The following is a 13668-nucleotide window of genomic DNA, read 5'->3' as shown; positions in this document are numbered from 1 at the left end:
AATATCTGGGGGATAACTTCTTATACTCCCCAAGAGATAAAGAACTTCTTTTGGGCCGTACTCGAATGAAAACCAAAACCTTGGTATCCCAAAACACCGATTCTCACTTCTGGACTCATTGTTCTAAAGCCTTAAAACAGGTGGGACTCCTGAGAAGTATTCTAGGGAAAGGGTCTTCCTTTTTTAAACAGAAACTTTCTTTTATTTTAGAGAGGGAATAATTATAAGATCAGAAAGGAAGATTCTTACCCTTGTATGCTTCGAATGTTGGGGAGGAATCTTACACCTCCCGCCTCATCTTTTGGAAGGTACAGAATCAGTCCAAGAGCACATGAAATCTCACTCGGTGTAGGTATAAGCCAGGGAGGCAAGCCCTCTATTTCTACCTACACAGGACAAGCTTCTTGCAAGCTTTTATTCACATCGAAAAGAGGATCGAAGGGAATAGCATGTACAAGTCTATGCCCTATGAACAGTGGCGTTTTCGCAAATAACTCAGAGACGGCTTGCCCCTTTGGTGAACAAAACATTGAAAAACCCCTTGCCTAGGTAAAACACCTGAGAGACTACCTTGTCATGGAAGATGTCTTCTTGTAACCACTTGCCAATGTAAGCTTTGGATGGGGGCTTGCCTATACTACACATAGAAAAAAGGCGAACTTGACTCCATGCATACCTTATACGCCCTTGTCTGAACTCGTTGCGTATGGGTGCTGAGCCTCGCTACAATCCAGTCAGGCAGAGTCTTCTTTCTCTCCCTCTCCTCGTCGTCTCCGTCACGTAGGCGCTACATGTCCTCAGGATCCTCCAGCTCTGAGTCCCCCCTAGCCACCATTATATGCCACCTCGTGTGCCCATTCCCTCTCCATTTGGGTTGCCAGCATGCATGCACACTCTAGACGTCACCCGCATGCACCCCACACACGTGAAGTAAATGCCCGTACTCACATGTTGCCACTCACACGTCACCACTTCCTAATATTATCGCCACTCTCACAACTCTCTTGCTTCTATTTTTTTAAAAGGAGTGCTCTTACAATTGTAACCCCATCAAAGACTTATTAAACTTGTATAGTACAAGTGACATTTTGGATGATTTAACCCTATGTTTACTTGTTAAGAAGTGTTTGGAATTTTTTGTGGACAAAAGAATGCAAAAAAAAAAACCATTAAAAGAATACAAAAAAACACTAACTATTAAACTTACACTTGACATTTTTGATTATATGCTTATTTGTTACCTTATGTTTACTTGTTGAGGAATGTGCCTCTATTCAAAAGTCTCCCAAAGAATAGGAAAAAAACCATAAAAATATGATTTGATGGCCAAAATAAATCTTGAGAAAGGGCAAGTACCCATGGCAGGCTACTTCATTAAATACTGGTGGTATAAAGAAGCATTTTAAGAATAAATGTCATGGGCAAATTTGTTTGTCAATTCAAAAAATAGAATAAAAAACCTTAGTTATAAAAATAGTATTTAAATGTGGGATATTCTGTGGAGGGCCCCTGGAACCCCAAAATTGAGTCCTTTTTTTCTTTTGGGGAAAAAGGACCCAATTTTGCCGATCTGGAGCTGAAAATGCTGTTGCAAGGTGCTCAATCGGTAGGGCAAATGCTGCGTGAGACTTTTCTGAACAGGCGATTTGATATGCGTATGCGTGTGCGTGCGTGTGCGTGTGTGTGTGTGTATGTATGAGACCTTAAGGAAAAACTCTGTTTAATTTGCAGGTGGCATGCAAGTCGCTGCTCCTACAGAAGTCTGAATCTCGTCGAGAATGTTCTCGGAGTGGAAGTGCTCCAACTCTGTATCCTTACAAGCTCTCAAGGCTCTACAAGGGCTTTTTAACTGTTGCCTCAAGTGAACGTGATCAGGTTCTCACCGTAGCTGGTTCTGATTCAACGAACGGTGCAGGAATTCAAGCTAATATGAAACCCCTTTCAACCATTTCCACCAGTGAACGCCATAGCTCAAGTGCGAAAATGCCTCACGTCCTCACTGTTGCTGGTTCTGATTCAGGGGCTGGTGCAGGAGTTCAAGCTGACATTAAAGCTTGTGGTGCCCTTGGTGTGTACTGCTCCACTGTCATCACAGCAATAACTGCCCAGAACACACAGGGAGTGCAGGTACCTTTCCTCCAAGAAATGCATGGATGATCTTTATGCATGTTAACTGCTGAATGATACTTTTGCTGAGCATGGTCCTACTATATGCTTGGCTTATCGCATGTATTGACTTGGTAGCTTGTCATTGTTCAGGGTATTCTTGTCGTACCAGACGATATTTTTGCCATGCAGTTGGAATCGGTATTGTCTGATATGGAAGTAGATGTGGTATGCACTGTCTGAACACTTTTTTGTTTTTTTTTAAAAACAAGTTGTGCAAAGAATGAAGCTTCCTTTATATGGCCTCTCCTTGTGCTAGTAAAGCATAACTTGTTCTGGACAGACAAACCCGTCACAAAGTACAATCGACGTTGACAAGTTTGAGATTTTTGTAACGTGGAGAGGTTAGAACTAGCTCTGCAAATTTGCTGACATGGAAGTAAGGAGGAGTTTCATAAGATGGAGACAACAGTTAGAAACCAATGCTCCACCCTCATTATGTGGCCACAGTAGTATTGGCCTTGGTTAGAGGTGTCTCAATCACCTTTCCGATGCACCATCCAATTGTGGGAGAAGGGCATAGTACTTTTTTAGCAAGTAGGTGATAAATGGAAAGCCAACCACGGAGGCCAATGGGTCTAAGTGGGGAATGCAGCCATGGTGTCATCTAGTGAACTACATGTGTGTGGTGCATTCTTTGACTCTACTACAGAACTTTGTCCATGAAGGTGGTTGAATGGGTTTGCGTTGGCGAATCCTTAAAAGAGAGTGGTTGCCTATATGGAGGCTATTGATGAAGACAAAACCTGGACATCCGCTTCCAAAAAGGGGCAATTGAGGGTGGCCTAAATCATGGAAGGTGGTGTGGTTCTGTGAAGGGGGGGGGGGGGGGCGGGGCCAAGGGACACTCACAGTCATCAAATGAGGAACACCACTAGCTATCCTGCAACAACAGAGAAGGCAGGCGCAGAAGAAGACAGGGAAAGGTGAGAGAAAAAAGTTGAGAAAGAAAAAGACAAATGGCAAGGAGGCCAAAGGGCAGAAGTGAGGGGGGCTACCCACAGCTAGTTGCGGTAGGTGGAGATGGTTGGATCAGGAGAGGGCAAGAAAAGCAGAGGAAATGGGACACAAGCTTTAAAAAAAAAAGGGGAGGGAAATGCAGGGCTGGGCAGGAAGTGCAGGGGGCAATGTTAAGGGTAGGTGTGGGTGGGCTCAGCAAAGAGGGAGGAGGGGCTGCATAGGTGGAAGAAGTGGGGCAAATGGGCAGTGTTGGAGGGCAGGGGGGTGCTGCCAGCAGGTGCACTGGGAGGAGGAGGGTTGGGGGATTGTGCATGGCTGGGGTGGGCTTGGGGCCACTGCACGCATGCTATCTCCTTTTTTGCACTGGAGGTACTGGTGTGTACAGGACATTAATGCAACCATTGCTTCCCAACTTTGAGCTGTTATTAGAAGCCCCTTTTTGGAGCTGATTTTGCAATAAATTTAGGGTTGGAGGAGCAATTTTGAGGCAAAATTAGGCACTTAACTTTTTGAGGCATGGCTGCAATCATTCGAAGATTTGGAGGCTAGAGTAGGGCAATGAATAGTGAGTACTGTCTGGGCAAGCAAGGTACAGAAATAGAGACTTTGATGTAAAGGTAGGTTAGAAAGAGATGTTTTGAAGTTGTGAAGAAAGGCTTGCTTCTAAAGGTGGAGGATGGGGAGGGCTATCCATGCATGCAAGGGGCCAGCATGAAATAAGCAAGGTCAAGGGGAGAAGAGACAAATGCTGGCTTTCTTAAACAAGAAATTAAAACCTCTAGCTCCAAGTTGTGTATGACTTCACACCATGCTTAGGCATCTAAAATCGGAGCATCACTTTCAAAATTCCATTTTACTAGGCCTGAAGTGTAACCTATACAGAAAGATTTTGAACACACATTTTGGGCTCATTGTGAGTTGGTTTTGGCCCTTGAAAAGAGCTGCAGAATTTGTGCAAGATCGTCAGTGATGTAGTTGTACTCCAGGAATCTCACTTTCCATCTTTAGTTGTGGCTCAACTCTGTGGAGGCTCAACTGAAAGCCAACCTTCACACTGGTCAAGTAATAATATTTTTGAAAACAATCATCTAACGGGATACGTCATCTTTTATCATAGTTTTCGTAAAGCATACCCTAACAGTAGGCCAAGGTGTAACATTGTGATGGCTGATTCCCCTGATTTTAAGATCCTCCTTCTCTCCCTTGGCTGGCTGCTCCAAAAGATACGTGGAAGATATTTAAAATGGCTATTAGAGACCTCAGAAGGCCTACTTGTGTTAGTTTGGTAGGTGATCTACTATGGTTTGTTTAGGTTGCCCTCCTTCACACTCCTAGTCTCTTTTGTCTATAAATTAGGGCTCACGACATGGTCTGAACCTTTTGCCAATGATTAGCTCTAACTTGAGCTCTAGCATTGGATCTTCTGAGAGCACACTAGCTTAGTGAATTGTTAAGCTGTGAGAACATCTAGCACCAATCTTTGTAAACTTGAAAAAATCATCAAGTCTCCCTTTTGTTATTTCACTTCCTCATGTGTCTATTGCGCACTTTCATTTTGGCTTAAAGGTTTCCAATGCTTAAGAGCTGTCATCACCCCCAATAACTCCTTGTCATACACATAATAATTCTTTTTTGCATCATTTAATTTTTGGCTATAATAAGTCAGTGGGGCGTCCTTCCTGTTGGAGGACAACTCTTGTGGCTAAATTGTTGGCATCAGTAATCACCTCGAAAGGATCATCCCATGAAGCTAATTTGAGAACATGCCCTTGAGCAGACCTGTAAGGGGTGCTACAAGGTTGGAAAATTTGTCCATATGTGATGTGTATGCTTGACAGAGACCTACAAAAGAGCGAATCTCTTGAGCTTTTTTTGGAACATCCATTCGAGAATTGTCCTTACCTTTTTAGGGTTGAGACTAACCCATTTGCACTGATAACATATCCCAGATAGTGAATTTCTTCTACTCCAAGTTTGCTCTTTTTTGCATTGATGTAGAGTGCATTCTCTTGCAAAAGTTGCAAGACCTTTTCAACATCGTTAACATGCTACTCTGCAGTAGCAAAAAAGATGAGTATATCATCTAAAAAGATGGACACACACTTTTCTATAAGCTCCACAAACACCCGAGATATCATCTTGTTAAATGCCGCTGGTGTTTTAGTGAGGCCGAATGGCATCACCACAAACTCGTAGTGGTCACGTTCAGTCCTGACGGCTATTTTGGGAATGTCAACCGTAAAGATCTGAACGTGGTGATAGCCACTCTTTAGATCTATCTTCGAAAAGAACTTTACACCATTGAGTCGCTCAAGGATATACTCAATCCTGGGCATTGGGAACTTGTTTTTCGTTGTGAGCTTATGAAGTGTCCTGTACTCCACACATAATCGTGTGGACTTGTTCTTCTTTGCACAAACAAGATAGTTGCAGCAAAGGGCGAGGATGAGGGCGGGATAAATCCAGCTCGGAGTAACCGGGAAAGATATTGCTCGAGTTCGCCCTCCAATGCCTTGGAAAGGCGATAGGGGAACTTACTGGGCGGTTCTGTCTTGGAGACCAACTCAATGCGATGATCCTCACGACCACTGGGTGGGAGCTACGGTGGGAGATCATCCTTCAGCATGATGTCTTGAAAGTGTGCTAGGAGACCATCCCGCTTTTGCTTTAAAGGGGTTGTTGACTCCTCTCTTCCCGTTTGTTTAATTGGGAGTGTACTATTTCCTATCAATGCAAAGTACATCATGAAAATGTGTGAATAAGTGGCTCCTAGAAGGTATAATGCAAGCCATCTCAAGTCATACAATATAATCATGTAGAACCTCATAAAATTGATGGTAGACCAAGGAGATGGTGGGAAGATGATTTCCACTAATCTGATGAAGAATCCACAAGCATATGTTGATGAAGAATCTTATCCATGGGCACTCAAGTGTGCTACCATTTGTGCGCCGGTGAAGCTTGTCAGCCTAGGCCATCAACGTAGGCCTCCACATACCATAAAAAAGCACTCCATGAGGTAGGCAAGAATCATGTAGTGATAATGGTGTCAATGCTCCATGAGCATGGAATGCTCAAAATGTGGGCCATATCGACCCTATCATAAGTCGGTGTAGGTGATTTGATGTAGCCACCTACTACTGGCCCATGTGTCTGGAAAGTCAGCTTTATCTCCGGAAGTTCGTCTCTGAGAGTTCGGAAAGTTTGCTTCCGCTGTGGGTATCCACAAAGTGAGTCTTTCCTTGGGTCTTGAAATTACAATACCCAAGTAACTGCGTTCTAGAAATCATTACATCATTTTCTTTTATGCTTTTAACATTTTCATTTTGGTTTACATTCTGTTTTTTCTGAACTTAGAGACGACTTGGTAGGTGTGACCGCTCCCTACAGGAGGCCTACAGATCGGAAGACAATATACACATATTTAGAACACTTAATATAACTGTTATTAAACAATGGAAATAACATCAGCAACACAAATACTGGAAATACTGAAAATACAAATGACACCAGCATTGGGGCCGGAAAGGGCCGGCCCCCCCCTCAATACTTTTTGTATTTCTTGGAGTATTTATATTTGTACAAGTGTCATGGGCCTGACAGGCCAGATTTCTCCACAAGGGAGTGAAAACAACCAAATAAAACTGGTTCAAGTCGATGAAGAGGTGTTGGTCGGAGTAGCCTCAAATGTAAAGCTTTTATAGCTTTATTAACATGATTAAGACTTAATTAATAAACATAAGACAAATGCTGTAGGAAAGACTAAGTTGTTTGCATTGAGACAGGGGCCTTTCTTAAATAGCTGTGCCTACTGCATGGAGAACATGCAACACATCCTTCACCTCCTTGGGAAACTCGAGGAAGACGACCTAATGGACATAGACGGTGAGTAATTTGCGAATTGCAAATACATCAATTGTTGAACGTTGCCTTTCAATATTATATGAATTTAAAAAAAACATTAAAAAAGAATGTGGCATGAGGGCCAGAGGAGGTCCCTACCGTGTCGTCTGTAAGTCTAGGAATAAGGCATGAGGGCCGGAGGAGAGGCCCAACGAGGTTCCTATCGAGTCACATGTAAGTCCAAGAATAAGGCATGAGGGTCGGAGAAGAGGTCCAACAAGGTCCCTACCGAGTTGCCTGTAAGTCGAGCATGAGGGCCGCAGGAGAGGCATACTCGGTCCCTACCGAGTCACCTGTAAGTCGAAGAAAAATAGAATGTAAACCAAAATGAAAATGATAAAAGCTTTAAAAAAATTATAGAGGAAAATGATGTAATGATTTATAGAATGCAGTTACTTGTTGGGTGTTGTAATTTCAGGACCCAAGGGAGGACTCACTTTGTGGACAGCTGGAGCGGAAGTAAACTTTTTGGACTCTCAGAGACGGACTTCTCGGAAACATGAAGCAACTGCAGGTGGCTATATTGAATCACCCACACCGACTTATGATGGGGTCGACATGACCCACATTTTTTAGCATCCCATGCTCATGAAGCATTGACACCATTATCACTACATGATTCTTGCCTACCTCATGGAATGTTTTTTATTGTATCTGGAGGCCTATATTGATGGCCTAGGACGGCAAGGTTCACCGCGACACAGATGGTAGCACACTTGAGTACCCATGAAGGAGATTCTTTGTCAACATATGCTTATGGATTCTTCATCGGATTGGTGGAAATCACCTTTCCACCATCTCCTTGGTCTATCATCAGTTTTATGTAGTTCTACATGATTATATTGTATGACTTGCATTGTTTCTTCTAGGAGCCACTTATTCATAGATTTTCATCATGTACTTGGCATTGATAGGAGATAGTACACCCGCAATTAAACAAAGGGGAAGAGAGGTGTTGATTGGTGTGAACACCCCCTAGCATTTTGGCATTAGCTTGGGTGTGAATACCCCCTAGCATTACTAGCATTAGCTTAGGCTAATGAGTTGTGGGATTTGGTCATTAAAAGATGTCATATCAAGAAGTGGTTACAAGAGGACTAGTGGGGAGTTAGGATCTTGTGGAGGTTATGGGAGCCCAATAGTCACATGGGTATCCCAAGAGTCACATGGTTGGATGGCTATATAAAGCCCTCCTTGTATGCAAATTGGACATGGAATATACTATGATGTTTTGCTTGTATCTTTATCTTGTTCTTGATCCATGTCTCTTACTCCATGCTCATTTGTATATGTGTACTCCATGGCTATGTGTTTTCCACCATGTTAGCAAGGTTATGCGCTAATACACTTAACATGGTTCCGGACCACCTAGTCGGCTCCTGAAGAGCAGTGACTAATGCAAGTGTACCCAATGTGACAAGCCAACGTTGGCGCGTTGAGCTGCCGGGCTACCTAAGCTTGGAAAGTTAGTCATGACCACAAGTAGGTTAGTTTCTAGGTCCTTCATGATTCTGGATAGAAGTTAACGTCTGGACAGGAATGCAATTAACAAAGAATAAATACAGAATAGACAGAACTATGCAGTGCAAAATAGAGACAAGTCACAGATCAACCCATGAGACATTCTTTAATATTAGCTTGGAATCATAGAGTACAATACACTGGCAATCACTCAGCTCATGAACTCCTGAGCTCCACTATCCACTCAGTTCTCTATCCTCTAATCCACATGCTGGAAATAATCCCCTTTGCTGCTTACATCCATCTCGGTAGTACCCGTTTGCAAGAAACCGTTACAAAGTTGTTACAAAGCAAGAAAGCTTAACCCATAATAGTTTGTTACAAAATGGGACATTCTAGGCGGCGTCCTGGGTGGTGGCCAAACGGGTTGGTTAGCCGCCAACACCCAGTGATCACGGTGGATGCAACGAAGCCCACAGTTGTTATTGCTCTAAAAATTTTCCAGATCCGGATTGTTTTGGACTCCAAACCATGTTGTCCAGACTGCTATGGCTTGTTCCATCCTTCTCCTTCTAATTCAGCCTGTTTAGCAATGCTCCCTGAAACAAACTTTATTGGTCGATCTTGGCCATACTTGGACTTATAAGCTCTTTTCCGGGTGCTCCTCAGGCATGCCCGAGCCTTGTCTTTTCATCTACTCGTCTGAACTGCACGTTGATGGGTGGTGCCTCTGGATACTTTGCTTTAGCCCTTTTCATAGTATCCACTGCCATGCCGGCCGCAAAGGCATGGGACTCTGTCTGTTTCTGGAGTAATAACATCGTCTTCAAAAACAGTATGGTCCGGTTCTCTTGGCTCTCTTCTCCTGTCTCGGCTCCACTTCCAGCCATAGGGTGGTCTTGCCGATGATTCTGATTTTGGTATCCCCTTCTCTTTGTCTACTAGATGACTCTGTTGGTGAGGGGCACTAGCAGCGTTGCTCTTTGAATGAGCCGTTGCCTCCTCACCCGGATCTGCGAGTCATAAGAGCCCACTGCTTAAATTTGGCAATGGCATCCCAGTTGGAAGGCCTCATGGCACCCGCCTGTCGCGCCAATTGCACCAAATTCTGCATGCATTTGAGGGAAGTTTCCTTCCAGGCACTTAGGCTCTTGTGGCCTAGTTTCTCCTGTAGCTTCTGTTGCATATCTTCCCGTGCCCTCTTTTCTCTTTTGGCCCAACTTTGGAAGTCCCAAAGCATCTTTTCTTTGGACTGTCTTTCCTCAGCATGGGCTTTCTTCATGGCCTCCATCTGCTCGGCCTTCTTCCTGATGTCTGCATTTGGTGTCATCAAAGCGATGCTCAGCTCTTTTAAGCCCATCTTTCCACTCTTTGTCAGAATGCACAGCGGAAATGAAGACAACTGTTGTAGAGAGCAATACACAGATGCAAGAGAGAGAGAGATGCTAGTGTAACTCTGCTATATACACCAAAGAAATCCCGAAATACACAATGTACAGTGTGGGGGGCAAGGGGCCATTTTATATGGCCCCAAGCTGCTGGTTGGCTAGCATAAACACAACTGATAGCAGCCCACGACTTGCTACTGCCAGTCGGCTAGGGAAAAGGTAGTCGACCAGCATCTCTCCAGTCGACCAGGGCAGAGTAGCTAGTCGGGTGAGAATCCGTCAGTCGGCCAGCACACAGAGGTAGCCGATAGCCCTCCCACACCCAGAAAGAACTGGGAAAAAAATACATGGAAGTGAGGAAAAATGGGGACACACCAAAACTGGGCGGGCACACCCACAATAGAGGCACTGACATAGTGTACAGACAGGAGATGACTGCTAACACCCCCTCTCAGCTCCTGGATGTGGAACCAACCCCAGTGAGCTGGAGTGCCGCCAGAGCATAGCCTAAGGTAGAGACTTCGTGAAGAGGTTTGCCGCATTGTCCTCCATCGAACAATAAAGAAGCAAGATGTCACCAGCCAAGATCTTCTCACGAACAAAGTGATATTGTATCTCTATGTGCTTGGTTCGGGCATGGAAGACCGGGTTCCGAGCAATAGCGATACAGCTTTGGTTATCGCACTGGATGACCGTGGGCTCCTTCTGTGGAAACCCAATCTCGCCAAGCAACCTCCGCAGCCACACAACCTCGCAAGCAGCACCACAAGCAGCTTGGTACTCTGCCTTTGTAGACGACAAGGCAATAGTCGGCTGCCTCTTGCTGCTCCATGAAACCGCTCCTGAGCTGAGGGAAAAACTGTAGCCTGATGTGGATCTCCTCGCCAATCTGAGTCACTCCAACCTTGGAGTCGAACTTGTTCCTTCGTGTCACCTCCAACGGTGTAGAAGAGTCCAAGATCCTTCGTACCCTGCAGATACCGCAAGATCCGCAATCCTGCGTCCCAATGTGACTTCAACAGCGTCTGCATGAATGAGCTCAACAGCCCCACAGGAAAGCTCAAGTCCAATCTGGTGTTCAGCAACCAGATCAATGAACGAACCAGCTTCCGGTGGTATAGAGAGGCATCAACTAGCTCACAAGGATCATTCACTGTAAGCTTCGTGTTCGGGTCCATCGGCGACGTGATAGGCTTGCAGTTCTCCATCCCAAAGGCCTCAAGCAACTCATGAACATACCGCTGCAGAGAGACAAAGAACCCCCTCTGGGGCTGCCAGATCTCCAATCCCAAGAAGAAGTGGAGTAAGCCTGAATCGGTCATCTCAAACTCCTTTGATAGGGCAGCCTTCGTCACTGCAATGTGCTCCATATGACCGCCGGTGAGAATGAGGTCATCCACATAAAGGATGATCAATGTGACCATGCCGCGTTCCCGAAAGAGATACAGGTTGGGATCTGCAACCGGTCTCTGAAATCTAGTCCGTAGAAAGAAGGAATCAATCTTCTGATTCCAAGCCCTGGGAGCTTGCTTAAGACCATACAAGGCCTTCCGCAACCTGTAAACCATCCTGTTTGATCCTGGAACCTCATAGCCTGGAGGCTACTCAACATACACCTCCTCCTGCAGGTCACCATTAAGGAACGCAGATTTAACATCCATATGATATACGAGCCACCGCTGAGAAGAAGCAAGGGCAAGAACGGTTCGAATCGTGGTCATCCTCGCTGTCGGTGCAAAGGTATCCTCATAGTCGATGCCAGGCCGCTGGGCATAACCCTTAGCCACAAGTTTGGCTTTGTGTTTGTCCACCGACCCATTTGATGTATACTTGGTCTTAAAGACCCACTTGACTGTCAGAATACGCAGCGGAGATGATGACCAAATCTGGGAACACGAGCAAAAACGCATGCAGAAAAATACAGCACAAGAGAGAGAGAGATAGAGGCGTGTAACTCTGCTCTATATACACAAGAAGATCCCAGAGTATAATACAAAAATGGTATTGGGGCTGGGGGCCTATTTATATGCCCCCCCATAAGCATTCGGCCTGCTGCAAGGCAGCTGACTGGACACAAGAATCATCCACGAGTGAATAACACAGTCGGCCAGCATCAGAATGGGTCGGCCAGCATCAGAAGAGTCCCACGACTCATGCAGTGCAGTCGGCCATGTCACAGATGCAGTCGGCCAGGCTCAGGGTCCTCCTGCCACTACTAGACTGCCTCCCATGCCACAGAAAAATAGGGAAAATAGGGGAAAAATACGGAGAGTGGGGAAAAATGATAAAACACCTCATAAGGGCGGGCACACCCACAACAAAGGCCCTGGTGTATAAAAATAAACAGGAGATGACTTCTTACACCCCCTCTCAGCTCCTCGTTGTGAAACCAACCACAGGGAGCTGGGGTGCGGCCTGAGCAAATCCTGAGAGAGCGACTTCGTGAAGAGGTCCACCGTACTGTCCTCCGTCGAACAGAACTCTAGCAAGATGTCATCAGCAACGATCTGTTCACGAACAAAGTGCCTCTGGATGACCATGGGTTCCTCCAGTGGAAGCCCAAACCTGCAATGCAACCTCTGCATCCTCACCACCTCACAAGCAGCATCACAAACAGCCCGGTACTCTGCCTCTGTCCTCGACAAGGCAAAAGATGACTGCCTCTTACTGCTCCGTAAAACTGCTCCTGGGCCTGAAGTAGATCTCCTCCCCAAACTGAGTCACTCCAACCGTGGAGTCGGACTCCGTCCAACAATCCCCCTCCTGTGTAGAAGAGTCCATGATCCTTTGCATGCCGCAGAAACCACAGGAAACGCAATCCTGCCTCCCAAAGAGTCATCCGCAACCATGAGCTCAACTGCCTCATCAGGAAGCTCCCGTCCAATATGGTGTCCATCAACCAGATCAATGAACCATTCTGCTTCTGAGTCAAAGAGGCATCACACTACTCACAAGGATCTACACCTGTTACGGTGTAAAAACAAGTCCTAGAAACCTGCCGAAGACCATGCAAGGCCTTCTGAAACCTGTCAACCATCCCCTCTGATTCCGGAACCACAAAGCCTGGAGAAACCACCTCCTTCTGCAAGTAATCAACTGCCACCTGCCTGGCTTTTCGAAAGGTCCCCGTGGAAAGAACATCCTCAGCTACAGGAGGTTCTTTGTCCCGAATACTACGAGACATCAGAGCATAAGTTACCTCTCCAGTTTCCTCTGACTAACGAACACAAGAACTACCAACATCAGTACTGGAGAGTTCCTGCCAACTGCTGCCATCTACTGGCAAGCTATCCACCATCTGGTCCCGGAAAGCCTGCACCTGCAGCGTATCCACACACCAGTGGCCATTACCAGTCTGCCACTCATCACAAACCTGAGGACCCGGGAGAGAGAGTGCTGAAAGCTTGTAAACTCCATTCTCCACTCCGCCTTCCCAAACCACCTGGCCTGTTGCTTTGTCCCGGAGAGCAACGAAATGCTCATCAAACTCCACCCGTACGCCAGTCTTCAAACCTGATGCACTGACAACAGATGAAAACCAAGTGACGGAACATACAACACCTGGGAGGAATGCTTCCCCCCTCTGCCATCAGGAACTATCTCCCTCCTGCCCTCACTGTGAACTGGGATAGTGGATGTATCCCCAGTAAGTATGTGACCAGAAAGCCTGGAGAGATCCTGTAAACCGGAACGGGAAGGAGTCATGTGCCTGGAAGCACCACTATCGAGAATCCACTCCCGAGTATCCGTTGCGGAGAGTCCTCCAATCTCCTCCCTGCCTGAAGAAAAT

The 13668-nt window shown here is 45.8% G+C and overlaps 1 protein-coding gene across 1 annotated transcript in view; it reads left to right on the top strand.

The window, feature by feature from the left end:
- The first annotated feature begins 1507 nt into the window (after positions 1 to 1507).
- TH1 (thiamine biosynthesis protein) overlaps positions 1508 to 13668 on the top strand; it is a 49482-nt gene continuing 37321 nt past the window's right edge. The window contains exons 1-3 of the mRNA XM_086814410.1: positions 1508 to 1606; positions 1732 to 2127; positions 2260 to 2334. Coding sequence (XP_086670536.1) covers positions 1583 to 1606; positions 1732 to 2127; positions 2260 to 2334 — 495 coding nt within the window. The 5' untranslated portion in view covers positions 1508 to 1582. The remainder of the gene's footprint in view (positions 1607 to 1731; positions 2128 to 2259; positions 2335 to 13668) is intronic.

Source organism: Cibotium barometz, chromosome 20 (genome assembly GCF_041138505.1).
Source record: "Cibotium barometz isolate CiBa-2024 chromosome 20, ASM4113850v1, whole genome shotgun sequence".
Lineage (NCBI taxonomy): Eukaryota > Viridiplantae > Streptophyta > Polypodiopsida > Cyatheales > Cibotiaceae > Cibotium > Cibotium barometz.
Note: the sequence above shows the minus strand (reverse complement) of the source record. Positions and strands in the feature narration are given on the sequence as shown.